Source organism: Mirounga angustirostris, unplaced genomic scaffold (genome assembly GCF_029215605.1).
Source record: "Mirounga angustirostris isolate CCGP_5_RB_7025 unplaced genomic scaffold, mMirAng1.0.hap1 SCAF_6, whole genome shotgun sequence".
Lineage (NCBI taxonomy): Eukaryota > Metazoa > Chordata > Mammalia > Carnivora > Phocidae > Mirounga > Mirounga angustirostris.
The window spans coordinates 52505759-52527886 of record NW_026991714.1 but is presented as its reverse complement, the minus strand read 5'-3'; the positions used below and the strand labels follow the sequence as shown (position 1 = coordinate 52527886).

The 22128-nt window shown below is 35.4% G+C and overlaps 1 protein-coding gene across 5 annotated transcripts in view; it reads left to right on the top strand.

Annotated features, from left to right (window-relative positions):
* Positions 1–22128, top strand: part of RABGAP1L (RAB GTPase activating protein 1 like) — a 773530-nt gene that overhangs the window by 69079 nt on the left and 682323 nt on the right. For all 5 annotated transcript variants that reach the window (XM_064594288.1, XM_064594291.1, XM_064594289.1 and 2 more), the window contains exons 2-6: positions 1777–1957; positions 3266–3458; positions 12847–13057; positions 13939–14113; positions 21625–21782. In XM_064594288.1, the coding sequence (XP_064450358.1) occupies positions 1820–1957; positions 3266–3458; positions 12847–13057; positions 13939–14113; positions 21625–21782 (875 nt within the window). In that variant the 5' untranslated portion in view covers positions 1777–1819. The remainder of the gene's footprint in view (positions 1–1776; positions 1958–3265; positions 3459–12846; positions 13058–13938; positions 14114–21624; positions 21783–22128) is intronic.

Below are 22128 nucleotides of genomic sequence, written 5' to 3'. Positions count from 1 at the left end.
TGGGCTTGAAGGATTGGCCACAGAAGGAACACCTTGACTGTGTAGCATATTGGCAATCAAGGGTTCATGGGACAGCCTGGAAGGGTAGAGACATGGCCTCTAATACATATTGCATTTTCAGAAACATTACCTGCAAAATAAAAAACTTTTAGAGGACTTGAAGGATTTAAAATTTAAAAGGAAGGATACTCACATGTCTAACAGAATTAAATGATGGCTAACTAATTATACGATCCTAGAACAAATAATTATTCTTTGTTTTGATATTGTTGGAAATTTTGAGTTTTGGTAAAGATGGAAGTAATTAATTTTTTAAAGTGTAACTTGAAGCTGAGAGTAAATCTTTCTTTTGGCCAAGAGTAATGGTGTTAGTGTCACCTAAAGGCAAAATGAGATACTGCAGCCATATTTGTATGAGGCAAAGAACAGAGTAACCTAATTGGAACGAGAAAAAGAACAATTCTGTGGGTAATTTTAAGGTGTGGATTAGCAGTTTTAGAGTCATGTGTTATTTAGTCCCAGTTTACTTGTCTTACCCCTCTTTCGTGTTACCCTTTTGGTCACTGAGCAGATTGTTTAATATATGCTTCTTTTTTGTCTTTTCCATTTCAGCTCAAATATTTCCCAGTCCTTTCCTACCACCTTACTTAAGGTTGTCCCTATACTTTTTATAGCTATTTTTTTTAAAGATTTTATTTATTTATTTGAGACAGAGTGAATGAGAGAGACAGAGAGCACATGAGAGGGGGGAGGGTCAGAGGAAGAAGCAGGCTCCCCGCCGAGCAGGGAACCCGATGCGGGACTCGATCCAGGGACTCCAGGATCATGACCTGAGCCGAAGGCAGTCGCTTAACCAACTGAGCCACCCAGGCGCCCTTTATAGCTATTTTTTGTCACAGTAACCTGTCTTATCTTCTCCAAATCCTTTAGAGTGATTTAGAATTGCCTTATTTGCTTATTACTTGCTTGTTTTCTTAGTAGATGGAAGCTCCAGCAGACTAGGCACCTTGTCTGCCTTATTCACTCATATAACCCCAGTGCTGAATACTATGTTATGTAGTACACAGATTCAGTTAAAATTAGTTGTGTGAATATTTGAACTTCTGGAAGTAATAGACAGTGTTGAGTTTCTGTGGTGGCAGATCGATCCAGAAAACAATTACACTGTATTTGATTACTAAAACACTGTTTGCCACATGAATACGATGTGAAAGTCTTGGCCTTTCCCCCCTCCTTGTGCTGATAAGTGATAATGTGTCTGCAAAAGAAAAGATACATGGCTTAGGGTGTTGAATTCTTTATTAATCTGTCAACTTAAGTGACACACAAGATATTTTAAGGTACAATACTTGGTCTTGAGATAAGTTTTTGGAAACATTTGGATATAATTATAAAGTAATTTCAGTGAATATTTGTGTTGTGTGAATTTGGTTTCTAGTATCGTAATTATTTCTTCTATTAAAAAAGAACAAAAGTAATATTTCTAGGAGAAATACAGAGTTAAACAGTAGTAAATCTGTTTAGTTGTGATGTGGGAGGGTTTGTGTTGTTTTTCAGGGAACAATGTGGTTCTCTTAGTCAGGAAACTCAGGGTGAAGAGAGTACATTTCCATTATGTGGCCTAGTCCAAGAAGGTAGCCTCCCTAGTTTTCAGATAATTATCTAGCCAGCAGAATTCTTCTTAACATGAACCATTTTTAAAGGCTGAGTATTGATCTGGTACTTATTTCCATGTTTTTATTCATAGGTTTTTTTTCTTTTTTTAAATCCCTGTAGTTTTGACCAGGTGGATGTGGAAAGAGAAGTTTGTAGAATTGAAATGGAGGTCAGAGCTTCATTACAGAAGGTTAGTGGGTCATCGGATTCTGTGGCTACACTGAACAGTGAAGAATTTGTTTTGGTTACTCAGCATGCAGATGATACTTCTACAAAAGATGATGAAAAACCTGAACTGAAGGTATCTCTCTCTCTCTCTCTTTCCTTACAAATGATACAATTTTAAATTATTGTTTTTTTCTTAATGAGGTGACACTGATCTTAAGAGATGTGTAAAATACAAAGGTTTTTCTCAAATGCTGACCTTGAAAAGCATCAGTGATTGATCTGTGCAGAGGCTAATTATTTGGTTTGTGTATTTTTAAAGTTTTTTGCTTTTGGTTATTTATCTTTTAATTCAGAATTTTATAAAGAAGGAATAGAAGGGAAAATAGAAAAGGGTAATTGGGGAATTAGACTTAAATTTACATAAGATTTAACCATTATCTGTATATTTTTGTGTTTCTTATTGCTGAGTTTTTAAAGTTAATTATATAAGTTATATTTTGTCTTTACTTCAGAAACAACTTCATGGTTTTTATGTTTTAAATCAGCTGGTAACATTCTAGTATGTGATTTAACAGTTGGCTTGTCTGAATATTTTTTAAGCATATGTCTTATATTTTTAGCAGTTGAATTTTTATTTAAGCAAAAATGATCCTTTTTCATTTTTGTTGTCTTTCCTAACTCAAAGAAAAAGAATTAAACCCAGGTATATATGCATGAGAATTGTATAACCACCTTCTAGAAACAGGAATAGAGAAACTAGTCGGAAGTGCTACATATTGTTTATGACTTCTATTTAGTATTAACTATGGCATCAAAAGTCTATATCAATCTAATAAAATTTAAAAAAATTATATTATTAAATACCCATTTATACTATGTTGAGGATAAACAATCAATGGTTTTATTTAAATTTAAGTATATCTGTATTTAAATGACTATTTAAATTTATTTAAATATCTACATTTTAGTATTAATGTGTTTAAGACATTTATTAGGCTTTGTGTCTCACCTGCTTTTAAGGAAGGTTGAGTCAACTTAAATGTGGGGAAATTACCAATACTCCTCTTGGCAGCAAGCAAGCAAACTTTGTAAAGAAATCACAAATATGTTTATGCTATGATAACAAGAAATATGACCTCTTAAATAAGAGAGTAGATAGTTTATTTAAACTTACCTGTTTTTCTCTTTAAAACACATAAATTTAATGTTACCTGGTTTTTAGAATGTGTTCCTATGAAAAAAAAAGGAAAGGAAAGAAAAATCTCTGTAAATCGGATCTTAGATCAGATATAGTTAGGTGCAACTGTATAAATTCTTGGTACTCAGTAACATATTTAAATTTAAAATTTAACTTGTTTTAATTTCTTCTAGAAATAAAATATTTTCATTAAGCCCAGAACCATAATATGATTGAAATAGAATTGTCTCGCTTTGCCTATAGATAGTTTCTAATGGTGATGAACAATTGGAAAAAGCCATGGAAGAGATTTTGAGAGATTCTGAGAAAGGGCAAAACAGTCTTCTTGTTGATTGTCGAAGTTCCACTGAGATTTCAGACCATTCGTTTGGAGATGTTTCAGCCAGCCAAACAAATAAGCCATCTCTTCAGTTAATTTTGGATCCATCAAATACAGGTACTGTATTTGAACTCTTAAACACCTAAGAGAAATGGGATAAAGTGATCATGAAAATTTTAAGATGAAAATTTAAAAATCCTATTAGCTTTGTTTTCTAAGATCAGGGCCACCAGCCACCAGGTTTTTGGTTCTGGTCAAGAGTTCCCCCTGTATTCTTATGTTTTTCTTTGTTTTTCTACATGTAAAATCAATGTCAGTGTTATTTGAGAACAGGGACTATCTCTGGGTCTTTATTCCTAGTACTTGGCGCATATTAGGCACTCAATAAATACTTACTGAACAATTGAATAAATTCTTGGGTATCAAGGAATAGTGTAATGGACACTGTCTTTCATAGTATGTGCCTTTTTACTCAGTTTGACTACAGTTATTTCAAATTATCATTTGTGAAAATTCTAACATAGCATATCAATTCCATCAGTCTATTAAATAATGAATACATCCATGATTGAGTAGGATTTATAATAGAAATACCAGCTTATAATGCAAAATGGTTTTGGGTGCAAAAAAAGCCTAACCAAACCAAAGCCGACTCCTACTTCAGCTGGTTTAAACACTAGGGGTGTTGTTTGATCTGGGCTCTGATAGTATTTTTTTGTAAACTACTCAGCCAAATTTGATCTTCTCCATGTCACCTTTCTCTCTAACTGGCTTCCTTTATGGTCCTAAAGTAGTTAGCAGCAGAAACTGTAAGTAGGGCCAGGAAATTTATTTATGGCTGGTGGAAGAGAGAAAGGCTCTCTTACTTATTGAACAAAAGTTATGTTTCACTCCATTGAACCATTTTCTAGTAGTAGTCAGGGGAATCACCTAAACTAGTAGTAACTGATGGTTACATTCAAACCCTGAAATAAGTCACACCATAGACAAGGTGAGATTATCCTGATTGACTTAGGGCCAATGATCCATTTCTGAATGCTGCTATCGGGTAAGTATAGATACAAGACAAAGTGCTACACAATGTGGCTATCATGGCTCTAAACACTATACACAAAATTTATTCCTAGTGAAAAATACTTAAATGTGAAAAATAAACATATAAGAAGAAAATATTGGAGACTATTTTTGTGATTGCATAGGAAAAGCAAATACGTAATGTGAAATGTGAAAAATAAACATATAAGAAGAAAATATTGGAGACTATTTTTGAGATTGCATAGGAAAAGCCACATCATTAAGAAAAGATAGTAATATATGTATTACGTATATAATATATACATATAAAAGATTTTATTAGAGCGCGTGCACTCACATGGTGGGGGAGGGACAGCTGGGGGAGAGAGAATCTCAAGCAGACTCCTTGCTGAGTGCACAGCCTGATGCGGGCTTCTACCCCACAACCCTGAGATCATGACCTAGGTCGAAATCAGGAGTCAGATGCTCAATTGACTGAGCCACCCAGGTGCCCTGAAAGTTATAATTTAATACATAAACACTTAAACCTTCTGAATGAGAATGGTACCATAATAAATGATTTTTTTTGCTTTGATCTGCAGTTTAATTAAATTATTAGACAACACATTTTAACATTAAAAAAAACATTCATATATCATACTCAATGGGGTTTCTTCCAAATGGACCATTAGTGTTAGGCACCAAAAATTTCAAGTGTGTGTGTGTGTGTGTATGTGTGTGTGTTTACCCTGTCCCACTGATACATCCTCAACCATTCTATGTAATAAATATGGCTTACTGACAGACTAAGAGAAGATATTTGTAATGCATTGGGGGTCCTTAATAAAACCCTCTGGTTTGGTGACTCACTGTAAATACTCATAGGTCTCAATATATAGTCATACTCACAGGTAGAATTAAGTTCAAGGGAACTTAAGCTAAACATTTATGTATATATATATTTTAATTAAAAATACAGGATTAGAAACAAACCTTAAAAAGTATTAATTTTCGTTCTTGATTAAGGGAACATAAGAGATTATATTACTCATTGTGCTTTGTTTTATCTTTTGAATTTCTTAAATCTCCACCCCTTCCAAAAAGCCCAGAGCACATTGATATCACATTTATATAATTATATTTTGGTTAATATATTAATTGAAAGGAAGAAATACTTTTTATCTTCTAATGTAGCTCTGATGGGTTGTTGGAATTAGTTAATCTTTGCAATGGTTTATGATTCTAAGTATATTTGATGGGGACCAGGTACTGTGTACTTTTTTGTGTTCTCAACACTCATAATGCTAAATATATTTTTAAATATGTATTTTTCACTGAAGATCTCAGATAAGAAGAGATTTCCTTTGCTTTACAAGTAAGTTTTTAGTTTTCTTTTCTAGTTATGTATTTTTAGTTTTTATTTTCAATTGTATAACATTGGAATGTTCTTGTCCTTCTCAGAATTCATGTTGAAATCCTAACTCTCAAGGTGATGATGATATTAGGCAGTAGGGCCTTTTGGGAAGTGATTAGGTCATGAAGGTGGAACCCTCATGATTGGGATTAGTACCGTTATAAAAGAGACCCCAGAAAACTAGCTTGTCCCTTCCATCTCTAAGGACTATGTGAAAAGATACTGTCTGTGACCTAGAAGGTGGGATCCCACCAGACACTGAATCTGCCAGTGCTTTGATCTTGGCCTTTCCAGCATCCAGAACTGGGAGAAGTAAATGTCTGCTGTTTATAAGCCACCCAGTCTGTGGTATTTTGTTATAGCAGCCTTAACAGACTAAGACAAGACATTTCAGCTGCCTTTTCCTGGTTGCAGTCAACACAGTTTTGCTTAAGAGAATTACTGTGGTTTGTTTAAAATGACACATAACTTCAATGGCAAGGAACTGTCTGGAAAGCATCTAGATTTAAATGGCCTAGAGTGGACATTTAAGGTATGTTGTTTTTTGTTATAAAATTAGACAGATGAAAGCTTTTTAAACATCATGATAACTTGTTCATTTTTGTCATTTGATGATCTTATAAACTCGCTACTTGTATGCAACTCTAACAGGGAATCTTTGCTAGTTTATTGCAATATACTTAAATACTGCTTGGATACAAACATGAGTGGTCTTTCTTATACTCTTTGTCACTCTCTGCTGAGGAAAGGATAATGGAGTTAAAGAAGTATGAGATGAATAGGACTGAATTTATATTTAGGTGGGAATGAATTCCTTACATTGGTGTGTGATTTTACCAGGTCTAGAACTGTTGCCTTGGTAGAAATATTTTGCTATATGCCTGCTTAACTCAGGATCTCTGCTAGTCATAATTGGATAGTTACCGATGAGTTTTGTCTACAGGAAGGCTGCAGTTATAATACATTTAGTTGTGGATGGGATAGGGTCTAGGTGGTGCCCAGGATGATGTGTGTTTCCTATGATAGGTTGCTGAAAGGATTACTAGCCTTAAAAAATTTTCATTTATTTAGTGATTAATTCATTTGATATATATTGTTTAGTCTTTTAGACACTGTTAATAAGTGCTGTGAATAAAAAGAGGATAGAACAGTTCCTTCCCTTGAAGATCTGATACTCTGTATAATTAAATGCAGAATGAGAACTACATTGTTCTTTTAATTCATCCTATTGTAGGCCATTCATAGAGGTTAAGACATCATACCTGAAGTTCAGACCTGGATTTGACCCCAAGCTCTGTCTATGCCTCTATGACCTTGGCCAGGTTATTTAACTTCTCTAATGCTTAGTTTTCTCATTTGTAAAATAGAGATAAAGTAGAATCTGCTGTATAGGGATGAAGGAGGATTAAATAATATCATTCATTTTAAGTATTTTGTAAAATTCCTGGCACAGAGTAAGTACCAAATAAAATACCATCCTCCTCCTCCTCATTACCATCAACCTCATCCTCAGTAGTATTGCAAGTGTTGAATCTGAAAATAAAATCACATAAACTTTTAGGTCCAAGGCCAATAATTACAATACATATCTGCTTAAAATGGATGTGGGGCAGGGTGTAGGCTCTTCATCTCCACTGAAGCACTTTAGTAGATCCTGGAGATTTCTATGGAGCAATGTCCTTTTGAAAAGCATTTAGATAGTTCTTTTCTTTGAGCACTTTAAATATGTTATTTTACTGTCTTTTTGTTTTCATAGTTTCTGTTGAGAAATATGCATTCCTTTGAACATTCATTGTTTCTGTTTGTTTTTTTTCTGTATACTTTTTATTATCTTTTCAGCAGTTTGATTATATTGATTATTATCTTTTCAGCAGTTTGATTATTTATTTGTTTTTAAAGATTTTATTTATTTATTTGACAGAGAGAGACAGCGAGAGAGGGAACACAAGCAGGGGGAGTGGGAGAGGGAGAAGCAGGCTTCCCATGGAGCAGGGAGCCCAATGCGGGGCTCGATCCCCGGACCCTGGGATCATGACCTGAGCTGAAGGCAGACGCTTAATGACTAAGCCACCCAGGCACCCCTTTTTGAATTTATTTTTATTGGAGTTCACTCAGATTCTTGAATCTATAAATTTATATCTTTCACCACATATGGGAAGTTTCCAGTCATTATATCTTAGAAATATTTTTTTTCTGCATCAGTCACTTTCTCTTCCTGGTACTCAGACAACAAAAATGTTAGGTATTTTCATATTATTCCACGTTTCCTGAGGCTCTCTTCATTATTTGTTGCATTTTTTTCTCTCTGTTCTTCAGTTTAGGTAATTTCTGTTGACCTGTGTTCAAGTTCATTGACTCTTTACTCTCCATTCTTTTGAGCCCCTCTACTGAATTTTTAATTTTAGATATTCTATTTTTCTGTTCTTAAATTTACTTTGGTTCTTTTTACATTTTCTGTTTCTCTGCCAAGGATTTCAATGTTTTCATTCATTTCAGGTGTATATACCTTTATATCATGGAGCATGGTTATAAAACCAATTTTAAAGTCCTTGATAATTTCCACAACTGCATACTCTTGGGATTGGTATGTGTTGATTCTTCTTTCCCTTGAGAGTTGGTTACCTTTTTCTGTTTTTTTTTTTTTTTTTTTTGTTAACTGGATTATTTTCTAGACTTTCTGAATCTTTTGTTTTGAGATTCTTTTTCCATAAAATCCTCTGAAGAACATTGATTTTATTTATTTTAGCAGGCAATCTACCTGGTGATGTCCAGACTGCAAGTTTTATTTTCCTTTCTGGTTCCAAAGTCACTTCAGTTCCCAAAAACTTTGCTGTGCTTCTTTGGTTTGTTACACACATATACAGCATGGTGGTGAGCCCGAAACTTGTATTATTAGTTCATACACAAAATTAGGGATTACCTTCTCCTCAGCTCTCCTTGGGAGTTCTCCCATAGTCTCTGGGATCCTGGGGCCCATTTTCCTTCTTCTAAGTAGAAAGACAGATTTCTCACTTAGAGTTTTTTGTTTTGTTGTGCTGTCTAGCAGTCTTGCATGCCTGGAGTCTACTCTAGGACAAAGTGGTAAGAGAAAAGAGAAGAAAATAGTGGAGGTTTCCTTTTCCATTTTTGAATCACAGGAGTGAACCCATTTGCTCCAGTGTTCTAGACATTAAGACAGGTTTTTTCCTCCAAGTTTTAGACGTCTGTGGTCCTCTCCCCCTCCCCCCCGACCTTTCCCCCATTGCAGTGCAGCTCCATAACTGGGGCTGGCCTTAAGGTAGAACTGGGAGAGAGAAAAGAGAGATTAAACAAAACCAGAACAAGTCATAATTCCCCAAACACTCTCTGGTTTGCAGACACTCCTTTTTCTGTTTTTAAATTTCTTTTACAGTTTTGTTGTTGTTTGCACAGTTCTACAACTGGGACTGCCCTTAGGTTAAATCTGGGAGGTGAAAGTTGGGGCAGGGGGTGGGGTGGGGGGAAGGAAACTCAACACTATACTTGTAATTCTTCAAGTTTTGACTCTTTAATTATTGTTTACTTTTTTAAAAAGAATTTTTATGTACTTTTAATATTCTGTTCAGTGTTTCTAGTTAAGAGAGATAAGCCATAGGAGACTTAGTACTTCAACTTGACTTGTTCTGCCAGTTTTTGCTTTAGGTGTTTTGAAGCTCTGGTGTTAGGGGGCATAACCACTTAAAATTACTATGTTTTCATGATGTACTGACCCTTTATCATTGTGAAGTGTCTCTTTTTCCCCTTAACAGGGTAAAGTGTCTCTTTCTCCCCTTGTTTTAAAGTCTAATATTTGATATTAATATAACTACTCTAGTTTTCTTACAATTAGTGTTTGCATGGTATGTCTACTATTTTTTTTTTTTAATTATTTCTAGTCTATTTGTGTCTTTAAAGTGTGTTTCTTGTAGTTAGCATATAGTTGAGCTTTTCTTTTTTTATCCAGTCTGATGAACTTTTAATTGACCAGGGGTCAGCAAATTACTTCCCATGGGCCAAACCCTACTTGTTTTCAGTATGGCTTTCAAGGTAAGAATTGTTTTTACATCTTTAAAGGGTTGAAAACAAGTCAAAGGAGAATAATATTTTGTGATACAGGAAAGTTATATGAAATTTAAATTAAAAGTGTCCATAAATTAAGTTTTGAATTTTGTTAAAAAAATTGTGGAAGGCCTCTCTTTTTATATAACTACCTGCATAATATCCAAATTTTTCCTTGGTCCACAAAGCCTAAAATATTTATTAATATGGCCCTTTATAGAAAAAGCTGGTGACCCTTGTCTTTGACCATTTATATTTAATGTAATTTTTTACATGTTTGGATATGTGTATCTACTTTCTTGCTATTTGTTTTCTCCTTGTCCCTTTTGTTTTTTGTGTCTTTCCCCCTTTTCCTGCTTTCCTTTGGATTGAATATTTTTTAATATTATATTTTATCCCCCTACTGCTTTATTAACTGTGTAATTGTATACAGTTGTATACAAATTGTATAATTTTTTTTTTAAAGATTTTATTTATTTATTTGAGACAGAGAGAATGAGAGAGAGAGAGCACATGAGAGGGGGGAGGGTCAGAGGGAGAAGCAAGCTCCTTGCTGAGCAGGGAGCCCGATGTGGGACTCGATCCAGGGACTCCAGGATCATGACCTAAGCCGAAGGCAGTTGCTTAACCAACTGAGCCACCCAGGCGCCCTGTTTTATTGTTTTAGTGCTTGCTCTGAGGTTTATGACTCAAGTCTTTAACAGGTCTGTTTTAAAAATATACCACTTCAGGTATACTGTGAGGATCTTCCGTTTCTTTTCTTGCAGACTTTATGCTTTTGTTGTCATTCATTTTGCTTACACGTTACAAATTCTACAAAATACTCATTTTTCACTTTAAAAAATCTGTTATATTTTAAAGAAATGAAAAAGCAAGGAAAAATTCTTGCCCTCATATTTATAACTTCTGGTGCTCTTCAGTTTTCCTCTAGTATCATTTTCCTTTATCCCAAGGAACTTCTTTAACATTCTTCTTTTCTTCTGCAATTTAGAATCTGCTTTCATAGTCACCCAGGGAGTATTTGATTTCACATCTTGCATTTTTTAGCTCTAGAATTTCTTTTGGTCCTTTGTCTTTCATTTTTTCTCCTTGTTTTGTTAGATGTTTTTCTTTAAATTCTCAATCATATTTATGATAGTTATTTTAAAGGCTTTGTCTGCTTATTTTGTCATTTGTCTTTTTTGGGATCAATTTCTGTACTGTTTCTCTATTTGGGGTTTACAGAGTTCTCTGAATCTGTCAGTTACACAGATTATTAGAATACTTTTTTTCAAAAAGCTTTTTTGTCCCTTTTCTCTGTTTTTTTTTTTTTAAACTCCAACTACATATAACTTACACCACTTGAACTACTTTATCTCTCATATTCATCAGTTACTAAAACATGATTTAATCATAGAATCTTGCAAATAACTGTTGTGTGCTTGCTAAGTTAATAAAAAACACATGTAAGTCTAGACATGTTAGCATTCAGCCTTAACATGTATTTTTTGTGTTTTTTTTAATTTATCCCTTTTGAAATAGAGACATTGAACTGATTCTAAAGGGGAAAAAAACAGTTTCAGTGATTAAAGAACATGGTAGATGAAGTAATTCATTTTGAATGGGTTTAGTTTCTTAATAGAAGAAAAGTCGGAGATGAGGTTGCATGTTATAATGTTTGGGAGCTGGTAATGGCTTTTGTGAATTTTTTGTTAATATCCTATTAAGTGGCATCCTGGTGGTGAGGATTTGAGCCTGGTGCAAGGATCTAGTTTGGGTGAAACAGGTATGCTTGGATATGGGTAATGGGGAGAGGTGGAGACTAGCTCAATGTGGGTTTCACGTGGGGATGGAAAGAGTGGCAAAGGGAGAATTTAATAGTATCTGATATATGCAGATAGATACTCTCTAACTACAGTTGGACCTTTGCTGCATGCTGTGCTTAGAATTTTCTTTTTTTTTTTTTTAAAGATTTTATTTATTTATTTGACAGAGAGAGACACAGAGAGAGAGGGAACACAAGCAGGGGGAGTGGGAGGGAGAGAAGCAGGCTTCCCGCAGAGCAGGGAGCCCGATGTGGGGCTCGATCCCAGGACCCTGGGATCATGACCTGAGCCGAAGGCAGACGCTTAACTGACTGAGCCACCCAGGTGCCCTGTGCTTAGAATTTTCTAAAGTGAACAATTTTTGTTTTGTTTTGTTTTGTTTTGTTTTGTTTTAGAAACTCATTGATGGGGAGAGGAGAATTAGGGGAAGCAATCATAGGATCATAGGATCATTCATAGGAAGCAATCATAGGATCCATTGGAATACTTACATAGTTCATAGAGGTCAGCAAGCCAGGAAGGAGCCAAAAAGGGGCTTGCTTTTGTTGTTATTGGTACGAGATGTAACATCTTAATGTTGTTTACTTTTTCTTGGGAAGTTAGGCTCCTTAATAAATTTGGTGCTATGCAGGATCTTTACAGCCAAGACAGACTTTGAACTTATTTTAGTTTTATTTAATCATCATTATTTTTAGGCTACTTCACCTTGCCTTTATTTATTTTTTAATTTTAAAAAAGATTTTATTTGTTTGAGAAAGAGAGAGGGACAGAGAGAGCATGAGTAGGGAGGAGGGGCAGAGGGAAAAGGAGAAGCAGGCTCCCTGGCTAAGCAAGGAGCCTGACATGGGGCTGGATCCAGGATCATGAGATCATGACCTGAGCTGAAGGCAGATGCTCAACCGACTGAGCCACATAGGTGCCCCACTTGCCTTTAGTGTAGTTCTTTTCTCCTTATTGTTCTACATCATTTGAACTCTGTAATTTTTTCCCCTTTTCCTCTAAAGAAGTTATAGCTAAGTAAGATAATACTTTGAGAGGCTTTGAAAGTATAAAATTCCAGAACTCCGAACTACGATGTAGCATAAACATCAAAAGAAGTGAAAACACAGACCTAAATTTTGTTTGCAGTTTTTCATTTGTTTTTGGGCAGTAGGTGAAATTGTACTGTGAAGTTTTCCATTAATTTTTGAGTGGGTGTGTATGCGTTTTTCTTTAGAAATTTCTACACCCAGACCGACTTCTCCAAGTGGATTACCTGAAGAAGATAGTGTTTTATTTAACAAACTGACCTACTTAGGATGTATGAAGGTTTCTTCCCCACGTAATGAAGTGGAGGCTCTACGGGCAATGGCAACTATGAAATCTTCCAGTCAGCACCCCTTTCCTGTTACTCTGTATGTGCCAAATGTTCCAGAAGGTTCTGTGAGGTAAGCTCTAGTCTTTTTTATTTCCCCTAGACATGTATGAAATTTTTTGCATGGTGGTGATGATGTTATATCATAAATGAGGCCTAGGACTTACTGTGAATTCACTTTTACTCTGTAGACATGAAAAATAAACATGTTTAGGCTTAGACAGTGTTGCTTATTTATGAGAGTCTTTTACAAAATTATGCTTAGAATATTATAAATGGAAATAGAACTTCAAACATACCTATAATTTGTGTTTCTTTATTTGGAAGGAACATAAAAATCTGTCTTCCCCTTGTCATATAACCGTGGTTCAAGAACTAGAGTGAGGGGCTCCTGGGTGATCAATCTAGGGCTTAGGATTTACATAGGGAGAGTTATTTACTCCTAAATCCCACAAACTCCTTTTAATTTCTGTTTTAACTTCTTTTGTTCAACTTTGGAACCACTCTGACCTTTTTTGTTTTGGGTAAGAGACGTCTTGGTTGAACAATGACCTAGGTCTTAGATAAACTTACAGGTGCTGTTGTAAATAGAAATGAATGCCATGGCAGAACAAGGCTAGCAATTAGGGATGGGTGACATAGATTTTACCAGGTAATGTATACTTGGCTTTGGGAGTAAATGAATAGCATCATAGGAGATACAAAAATTAAGTAATTGTTAAAAGAAGTTGAAGAATTTGTGTGTGTGTGTATGTGTATAAATACGTATATCTGTACGTATATACACACATATACATATATACACAAACATAGCAAAATATTTTAATACATTATTATAACCAGTTTTTGTGATTTTAAGATAATTATGTATATATGTCATTAGTATAATAGAACTGTTTGCTTTTGTTCTTTGATAGTTAATATTTTGTTTTATTTTTTATTACTTTTCTGTAGAATTATAGACCAATCCAACAATCTGGAGTTAGCTTCTTTTCCGATCTATAAGGTGTTATTCTGTGCACGTGGACATGATGGGACAACAGAGAGCAATTGCTTTGCATTTACAGAGAGTTCCCATGGTTCAGAAGAATTTCAGATACATGTTTTCTCTTGTGAAATTAAAGAGGCTGTAAGTATAATATATTGTAGCAATTTGCTATCAAGATGAATTAGGGTAATATTTTTGAACCCTAGTCTCACTGTTGTATAAATTATTATGTATCACTATATACTCTATTACATAAATTTGGAGATTTCTAAAGAGAAAGTTAATATTTAATGGCATAGAACTAAATATGGAAAACTAAATCTGATAACTGTGCATTGAAGTGGTATCATAGGTAGGGCACTCTCAGCTTAACAGATGTAACAGAAAAATCCTACTTGAAGAGCTCTCCTCCTACCCTACCATGGTAGTAATTGCTTAGGCTTAGAAAGGGCCTCTTTTGGTTATTTTTCCCAAGTTGATTGGTCCATGTGACTTTTTTAAAAGCATCTATAACAAAACATGTTTTCTGCTGGACTGATGGTTGCATATTGCTTTCATGTAGATATTGGACTAAGATTGCTTCATGAAATCTGTGGTTTTCACTGATTATTTGTTATGTTCATTCCTCAGAGGATGACTTTTGCTCTATGGAACTGGCCTAATTAAAAGTACAAATCTCGGGGTGCCTGGGTGGCTCATTCAGTTAAGCGTATACCTTCAGCTCAGGTCACGATCCCAGGGTCCTGAGATTGAGCCCCAGGTCAGGCTCCCTGCTGAGCGGGGAGCCTGCTTCTCCCTCTCCTGCTCTTCCTGCTTGTGCGTGCATGCTCTCTCTCTCTGTCAAATAAATAAATAAAATCTTTAGAAAAAATACAAATCTCACCTATAGCAGGGGTATCAACTTGTAGTTTTTTGAAGATGCTAGTTATGTTCCTCTTAGTAATTACTAACTGGTTTATTCTGAGACTGGAGAAGTGGTGGTTAAATACATGGAGAAATTGCCTTCTTTTCTGTATTTGTTGGATTCTCCCCAAATTAAAAATAGATTGCACTTTAAAAAAAAAATTCCAGTATAGTTGGGGTGCCTGGCTCGCTCAGTCTGTAGAGTGTACAGCTCTTGATCTCAGGGTTGTGAGTTTGAGCCCCACGTTTGGTGTAGAGATTACTTAAATAAATACAAAAACTTAAAAAAAAATTCCAGTATAGTTAACATGCAGCATTAGTTTCAAGTGTAATTAGGTTGTACTTTTATTTATTTTTTTAAAGATTTTATTTATTTATTTATTTGACAGAGAGAGAGACAGCAAGAGAGGGAACACAAGCAGGGGGAGTGGGAAAGGGAGAAGCAGGCTTCCCACCGAGCAGGGAGCCTGATGCGGGGCTCGATCCCAGGACCCTGGGATCATGACCTGAGCCGAAGGCAGATGCTTAACCGACTGAGCCACCCAGGTGCCCCTAGGTTGTACTTTTAGAACTTCAGTGCTTAAAACCATTTTAAAGGCATTAATAAATTTGCTTGGATGGGCAAAGCTAAGGTGTGTTTGCTTTTGGAAATATAAATTGTCAGCAGGAAATGCTAAAAACAGCTATTCTATTTTCTGTTTACCATGAAACAAACAAACCATTGTATTAACAGGACTTCTAAGAGTTTATTTCTGGCCACGACATGGGAACTCAGAGAAATGTATATTTCTGTGTGATTGATACTAAGCATGAGGGATAGGTCAGTTCTTATGCTCTGGTGACTAATTTTATTTATACTAAATGAACATACATAAACACTCATACTTTAGATTGTAGCCATATGAGCCAGAACCCATGTCTGTATAAGAAGTTCAAGTTAGTTTTTTTTTGTTTTTAAAAAATACATCTGAATCTGTTTCATGCCAGCATTTCTATATTTATGTATATACTGTCTGGTCAAAGGTGTGATAGGAGAGTGAATGAGTACAAGTGTGCCTGGCACTTAGGAGGCAGTGAATATAAATATGTTGAAAGAGTATCTGTGTGTTTGTGAATGAAGGGGTCTGTTTCTGATCCTCACAACTCCACTACAGAAGTGAGGAAGCAGAGGGTAGAGTCCTGGCATTTCATGTTGGCAGCATTTAACACACCTGTGTGGTTTCTGGGTAATTGGCGCTTAACAACAATGAAATTTGAAGGAAGGAAGGAACTTTGAAGGAAATGAACTTTGAAGACTTGGAGAACCTCCTGCTTGGAGAGGTAGAAACACTACTGCAGAAGGAAATGGAAAGGGGACCTGGCTTGCAAGCATTTTTCATAATTATGACGGTATGAAACTCTTTTTGGATTATAGCATCCTCTTATTTATGGGTGAGGGAACTGTGTGTCATTTTTGAGAGCTTTAATAGTGGGTAAGCAGTGGACAAAGCTGTGGGGGAATTCTCAGCCTGACCATTTTGGATATGGTCTTAAATAGTACTGTATTTCTAGAGCGGATATTTGGTATATTGAAGGTTATGAGAAAGTGATGTCCATGTATTTAATTATTTTTAGAGTACATTTTTGGAAGTGTTCCATTATGGGGCATTGGTGGCAAAATTCATTATTTGAAGGAGAAATACATGACATTTGTCATTAAACTTTATTATGAGAGATATTTCTAAATGAAAAAAATAACCAGTATAAATGTAGAGCTTATGCCAGGCACTGTGCTAAGCATTTTCTTGACATTCATAAAATCTCTATGATATAGATAGTATTTATTTTGATTAGTGATCTCGTCTGCCTGGAGCAGTTCTAGTTTATGTCTGTTGTCCAGGTATATTATTAGTAGCACTCCATCTTATTCTCAGAAGGTTTCCGGTTTGGCTGATAAATTGTATGGTTACCCTTTGTTTATCCCAAGGCTAAGAGAATATACAATAGAGCTGGGTTTCAAATGGAAGTCTCTGACTCTGAATACCCATATAATTTTCAGTAACAACTTTCCTGTTGCTTAAATATTATAAATAGCAAATATGGATTTTTTTCATTATGTTTTATAAAGGCATTTAGCACTCATATAGTTTACATTCTACCCACCTTTGGGTTTTACCCATGCCTTATACAGAGGATGTCCATCTTCCTCTTTCTCCTCAAAAAATAATGACCCATTTTAATTAATCTGAAGTCTTTAGATGCATTTACTGGTTGTCTCATTATCTGGTTCCTGGGTTTCTTGTTCTGTGGTGAAGGCAGAGCTTTAGTCCTTAGTTTCTGGGTCCCTCTTGATGGGCACAAACAATTGGCAAAAATAGTTCAGGAACAGGTAATGGACATTCTTATTGCCTAAATATGTACTGTGCAGCAATGTTACTAACTAACTTGTTTTCCATTGTTTGCAGAGTGCCCGGATGAGATCTGAAGTTTGTCTGTTAAAAGCAAGAAGACATCGCAACTTCAAGCAGGAGTAGCTGCATGGCTGCCACGACCCACTGTCACTGTCCTGCTATTATTTCACCCTAAAATCCCACAAGCAGCAGGCACTGGTAGTGTTAGGGGGACGCCAGTGAAGGTCATAGCTCTGTGGGACCTGGCATAAGGATTAGGTGTTCCCACAGAAGGGTTAGAATACATTTGACTTGATAGACCCTGGAGGTTCATCTGTAGGGCTCTGCTGGAGTGGATCTCGATTACCTATGGCAAGAGTCGGGGAATCCAACCCGAGGTTTCTTGATACCGATGATTTTGTTCAGGGAAAGTGATGTACTGTTTCTGCTGAAGAATTGCAGACAAAACAAAATATCCAAAAGCATAGTGAAAAAAGCCAGGGAGACATATACCCTGTTGCATCTTTATGGATACATTGTACAAAACTGTTTGTAAAGATATTTTTAAAAGGCTTAGTTGACTGCCTTTCAGAATTTTTTAAGTCAGTGTAACTAGTTTCCTCAAAACAGGTTTGATGTTTGTTGTTTGTATATTTTAACATACTTATCCATTACTAGCAATTCTCAGTGTTACATTTTAGAAGCATGGTTATTATCTGGTGTTAAAGGCATTCAGAGGTATTTCATGGTAGATATCAGGGGTATCATTGGGAAGATCTTCATTCTTAATGCACTGTCTTTTTGGGGAAGGAAGGGGGGTTGCTGAAATGTCACTGTGTAAGAGAAACCTTATTCCTTGTATGGGAAAATATTATTTCTAAACATATGTATTGAGATGGCATTTTAGCAAAACGCCTTATTTTGGAAATTAATTCTGAAGTTATGTTACTAGTGTTTTCCATAAATAAATTTATTTTTATAATTTTTTAAAAGTTTCTCATATGAGGGGTGCCCGGGTGGCTCAGTTGGTTAAGCATCTGACTCTTGATTTTGGCTCAGGTCATGATCTCAGGGTCCTGAGATGGAACCTCCTGTGGGGCTCTGCGCTCAGCAGGGAGTCTGCTTGAGTTTCTCTCCCTCTGCCCCGCGCCCCCCCCACCCCAGCCCCGCATGGTCTCTTTCTCTCTCTCTCAAATAAATATACCTTAAAAAAAGTTTCTTGTATGATATGCTTATTTTAGTTCCTTTCAGTGAGTAATATATTTGAATAATTTGTTTCTAAAAATTTAACACATTATCTTTCAGGATGTGATTTATAGAATGATTTTTCTACATCTATTTCTTGGGTGAACATTTTCTTGATACATGGTATTTTTAAAAGAGTCAGTTCTCTTTCACCAATATTAACGAAAAGGCTTTCTCTTGGAAAAATTAGCTATGTCATTTATTTTAAGTAAATACCTTTTTGTTTAATACCATTTTTCTGGAGTATTTACGTGTAATACATACTTGAGAATTTGGAAAGTACTGAAATAAAGAAGAAAATAGAAGTTACTTAAAATTCCACCAGAGTTAAGGTTTTGGTGTATCTCCTTTCCACATATCTACATGTGCTCTCCTCCTGTCTCTCATAATAAACAACCCCAACAGATACTTTTGTGTTTAATTAGTAGTTTCTATGGGTATAGCCTTCTGGGGAAAATTGTACTATATTATTTGTCAATAAAGCTTCTTCAAAGAATATGCCTATTCTAGATTATTTGTGTGAGTGTGTGCGTGCGCGTTTAATAGTGTGACATGTATAGAAATGTTTACCATGGTGTATGTTTTTAATATTCTTTTCATGGTGTAATTGGTTACCCAATTTGTTTCAGTAACTGTAGACATTGATAATCCTTGTTCTTGAAGATACCCTACCTTGGGTCACCATTCCAGCTATTCACATACTCTAGAAATTCACAAATGATTTTATCCTTGTTGTTGGGAGTAGCAACTGTAAGACACGGTGAGGATTAAATGCAGTTTGATTGCTGTTAATGTACTGTTGTGTCCCACCTCCAAAAAAAGAAAAGTGTATTCTGATTCCTCCCCCCCTCCCCCATCATCCTTAACTACTCTGGCTCAGCCTCATATACTTAAAAACCTTTTTAAAGAGAAATTGCTGAGCCTTGCTGTCTACTTTAGAATTTGCCAAACTCCTTGACTTTTTTGGTGTGGCCTGATGTGGCAGGCTTGCTGCTAGCTCTGACTTAAAGAAAATGAAATAGTTAGAAGGACATATGGGAGAGGAGAGGAAAGAATAAATATGGCTGGGGTTTGACTCTGCTAATGTACTTATCTACAGGTATTCCTCTGTATTCACGCATAATGTTCTCTTAAAAATATGCTCGAGTGCAATGTGTAAAAAGTAAACAATAGACTTTACATTTTATTTGATGTTAGGAAGTGGGGAGTGCTCAACTAAAAGTAGTTTAAGTTTCCTATTTACACTTTACCTTGAGTCATACTCTTCAGTGGCTTATTTCTAGTGTGTTCTTTGCTTCTGTTTTCTTCTCTAACACTTAAATTATTGAGCTAAATCAAGTAAGTATCCATTTGAGGCTAAATATTTCTGCTTTTGGCTTTACCTAATGATTCCTTCTTACCTACCTGAAGCACATTAAGCTTACATATGCTGGAATGTAAGCACCATGTTCACTGCTTACATCCCTAGCACCTAGAATAATACTAAGTATACAGAGGGCACTAAAAAAATATTTATTAAATTAATGTGTGAATTCATCATCTTAATTGTGTAAGATTTGAGGCGTGAGGATTTTATCAGTCCTTTGTTGCTTTTGTTTTTACTCATTTACATAAAATTATAATTGGGTAACACATTAAAATATACATATATTTTTTAAGATTTTATTTATTTGACAGAGACACAGCGAGAAAGGGAACACAAGCAGGGGGAGTGGGAAAGGGAGAAGCAGGCTTCCCACCGAGCAGGGAGCCCGATGCGGGGCTCGATCCCAGGACCCCGGGGTCATGACCTGAGCCGAAGGCAGACGCTTAACGACTGAGCCACCCAGGCGCCCCACATTAAAATATTTTTAAAAATTTTATAAGCACTGTGGTACAAATATGCTTCTGCTGGATGTGAACTTCAGGCTGGCAGGCAGCATTCTTATACAGTTAAAAGTGTGTAAGTCAGTTAGTTAAACTTAATTTGGCAATGGAAAGGCAGTTTAGGGTAATCATTGATTAATAGATGTAAGTGTGGCTATGGGAAGCTTGAGGACCACTTATTTTTGAATGTGATAGACTATATATGAGAAAAGGCAGAATATATGAACATCACAAAAACAGAAAAATGAGAGACCCCATGCTTTAAGAAATTCTATTGTTGTAAGTGGTCATTTCAAGCAAATGACAAAATATTACAGTCTGAAACTCACATAATTCAGCGACTAATTTGAATTCACTTTATCTAAAGGGAAGGGTTTGTTCATATTTAGAGAAGTGTCTTGTATCTCCCAGTGTGAGAATATGTATGACCTTTGTTAAACTCTTACTTCATCTTGGTTTCATTGTTCAACCCATGGGTGGCCTGAGAAATTTGGAATTTCTTTTGTGCTTCAAGCTTACAATTTTGAGATGGGGTGATTCTTCTTTTGGAGCCAAGGAAGAGAATAACTTCTAAAAGAGTGGGGGATCTAGAGTCTTTTTCCGCTTTAGGGAATGAGTATAAGCCATTGATACATATATTCTTCTAGTAGTCACCAGGGTGGCGTAGCACTAATAAATAGATCATTTCAGCTGGGAATCCTGCAGCACATTTACACCACAGCAACATTGAGTAACAGCACTTGAATCTCTTTAAATCACATTACCATGTAAGCTTATTGCTACAACCAGTATTTACTTTATTCTGTGCCTCACTATCTAGCTCTCGGAAGCTGAGGGAAGTGAAAAGAGAAATTGAGAACTTAGGTTAACACCTTGTTTTGTGTGTTCATTGGGAAGAGTTAGAAGCCAGCACCATTCTGATGATTATCTTAGGATTCATTTATTGCAATATGGTATATTCTGAGACCTAGAAACATCTATAAATAAATACAGCTCCTTTAGTGAACTTCAATTAAACCTCTTTATTACCATGTTTAAATACTAGAGTTGGAAGAAGCAAACTGTATATAAAATGTATATTATGTATAATATATATAAACATAAATATATAAATACATAAATATAAGCTTATATAAATGTATGCTTAGATTATGTCTGCTAAAGTAAATTGTGACCATGGAAAGTTATAGATTCAAGAATTAGGAGAGGGGGGTATCAAAATGCGGTTAAAACCTTTGCCTAATGGTATTTCCATTTTTATTCTTTTAGGTAAGCAGAATTTTATATAGTTTCTGTACAGCATTCAAACGTTCTTCCAGACAAGTGTCTGATGTTAAAGACTCAGTTATTCCTACTCCTGACAGTGACGTGTTTACCTTCAGTGTCTCCTTGGAGGTAAAAGAAGATGATGGAAAAGGAAACTTTAGGTGAGGTTGTTTGGGAAGAATAAAAATTGGTATTGTGCCTGAAATATAGTAGTGGCTAATATAAAGCTTCCAGAAGCTATACAGTGTTGGTATAAAGCTTTAACATGTTAAAGAAAATATTTGGCAGGTGAATGAATATGTTTCATTATTCTCATGCTTTCAGATATTTTATATAAATGATTTTCTCAGTATTTAAGAATAATATTTATTATAGAAAAATGTAAAATAATAAAAGCAGAATAAAAAGGTATAGTTTTGTCAGTCACACCCACTTTTAATATTTGATTTATTCCCTTTATTTCTAAGGGATATTTTTATATACTTGTATATACATAATTTTTTTCTT